Source organism: Charadrius vociferus, unplaced genomic scaffold (assembly GCF_000708025.1).
Source record: "Charadrius vociferus isolate BGI_N301 unplaced genomic scaffold, ASM70802v2 scaffold393, whole genome shotgun sequence".
Classification (NCBI taxonomy): Eukaryota; Metazoa; Chordata; class Aves; order Charadriiformes; family Charadriidae; genus Charadrius; species Charadrius vociferus.
In genome coordinates this window covers 1,857,557-1,858,064 of record NW_009647760.1, presented here as the reverse complement: position 1 = coordinate 1,858,064, position 508 = coordinate 1,857,557, and the positions used below count along the sequence as shown (strand labels likewise).

The window sequence follows — 508 nt, the reverse complement described above, 5'->3', positions numbered from 1 at the left end:
CCCCCCAAAAAATGATCCCACGGGCCTGGCACTTGGCTGATGCTTGTGGGCAACTGCACCAGGGTGGGGGGGGAGAACTTGGTGGTCCATAGTGGGGTGAACCCCAATGTGACCCCCAGTTTAGCCCACTCCAACTCCCTGCAGGGTTTTGGCCATGACGGAGGCGGCGGGGCCAGTGGCCAAGCGCATCCTGGTGACAGGTGGCACTGGTTTGGTGGGAAAAGCCATCGAGAAGGTGGTGGCCGATGGAGAGGGGCGGCCGGATGAGAAGTGGATCTTCGTGTCCTCCAGAGATGCCGACTTGACGTGAGTTGACTGCGTGGGTTTTTTTTTTTGCATGGAACACCCCGGGTCTGCTCACTTAATCATAGAATCACAGGATGGTTTGGGTTGGAAGGGACCTTGAAGATCATCTAGTTCCAACCACCTGCCATGGGTGGGGACACCTCCAACCAGACCAGGTTGCTCCAAGCCCCGTCCACCTGGCCTTGGAACACCTCCAGGGATG

General features: G+C 58.3%; 1 protein-coding gene across 1 annotated transcript in view; it reads left to right on the top strand.

Moving 5' to 3' along the window:
• Positions 1-147: 147 nt before the first annotated feature.
• TSTA3 (tissue specific transplantation antigen P35B) overlaps positions 148-508 on the top strand; it is a 3,595-nt gene continuing 3,234 nt past the window's right edge. Inside the window, exon 1 of the mRNA XM_009882262.1 lies at positions 148-306. Coding sequence (XP_009880564.1) covers positions 155-306 — 152 coding nt within the window. The 5' untranslated portion in view covers positions 148-154. The remainder of the gene's footprint in view (positions 307-508) is intronic.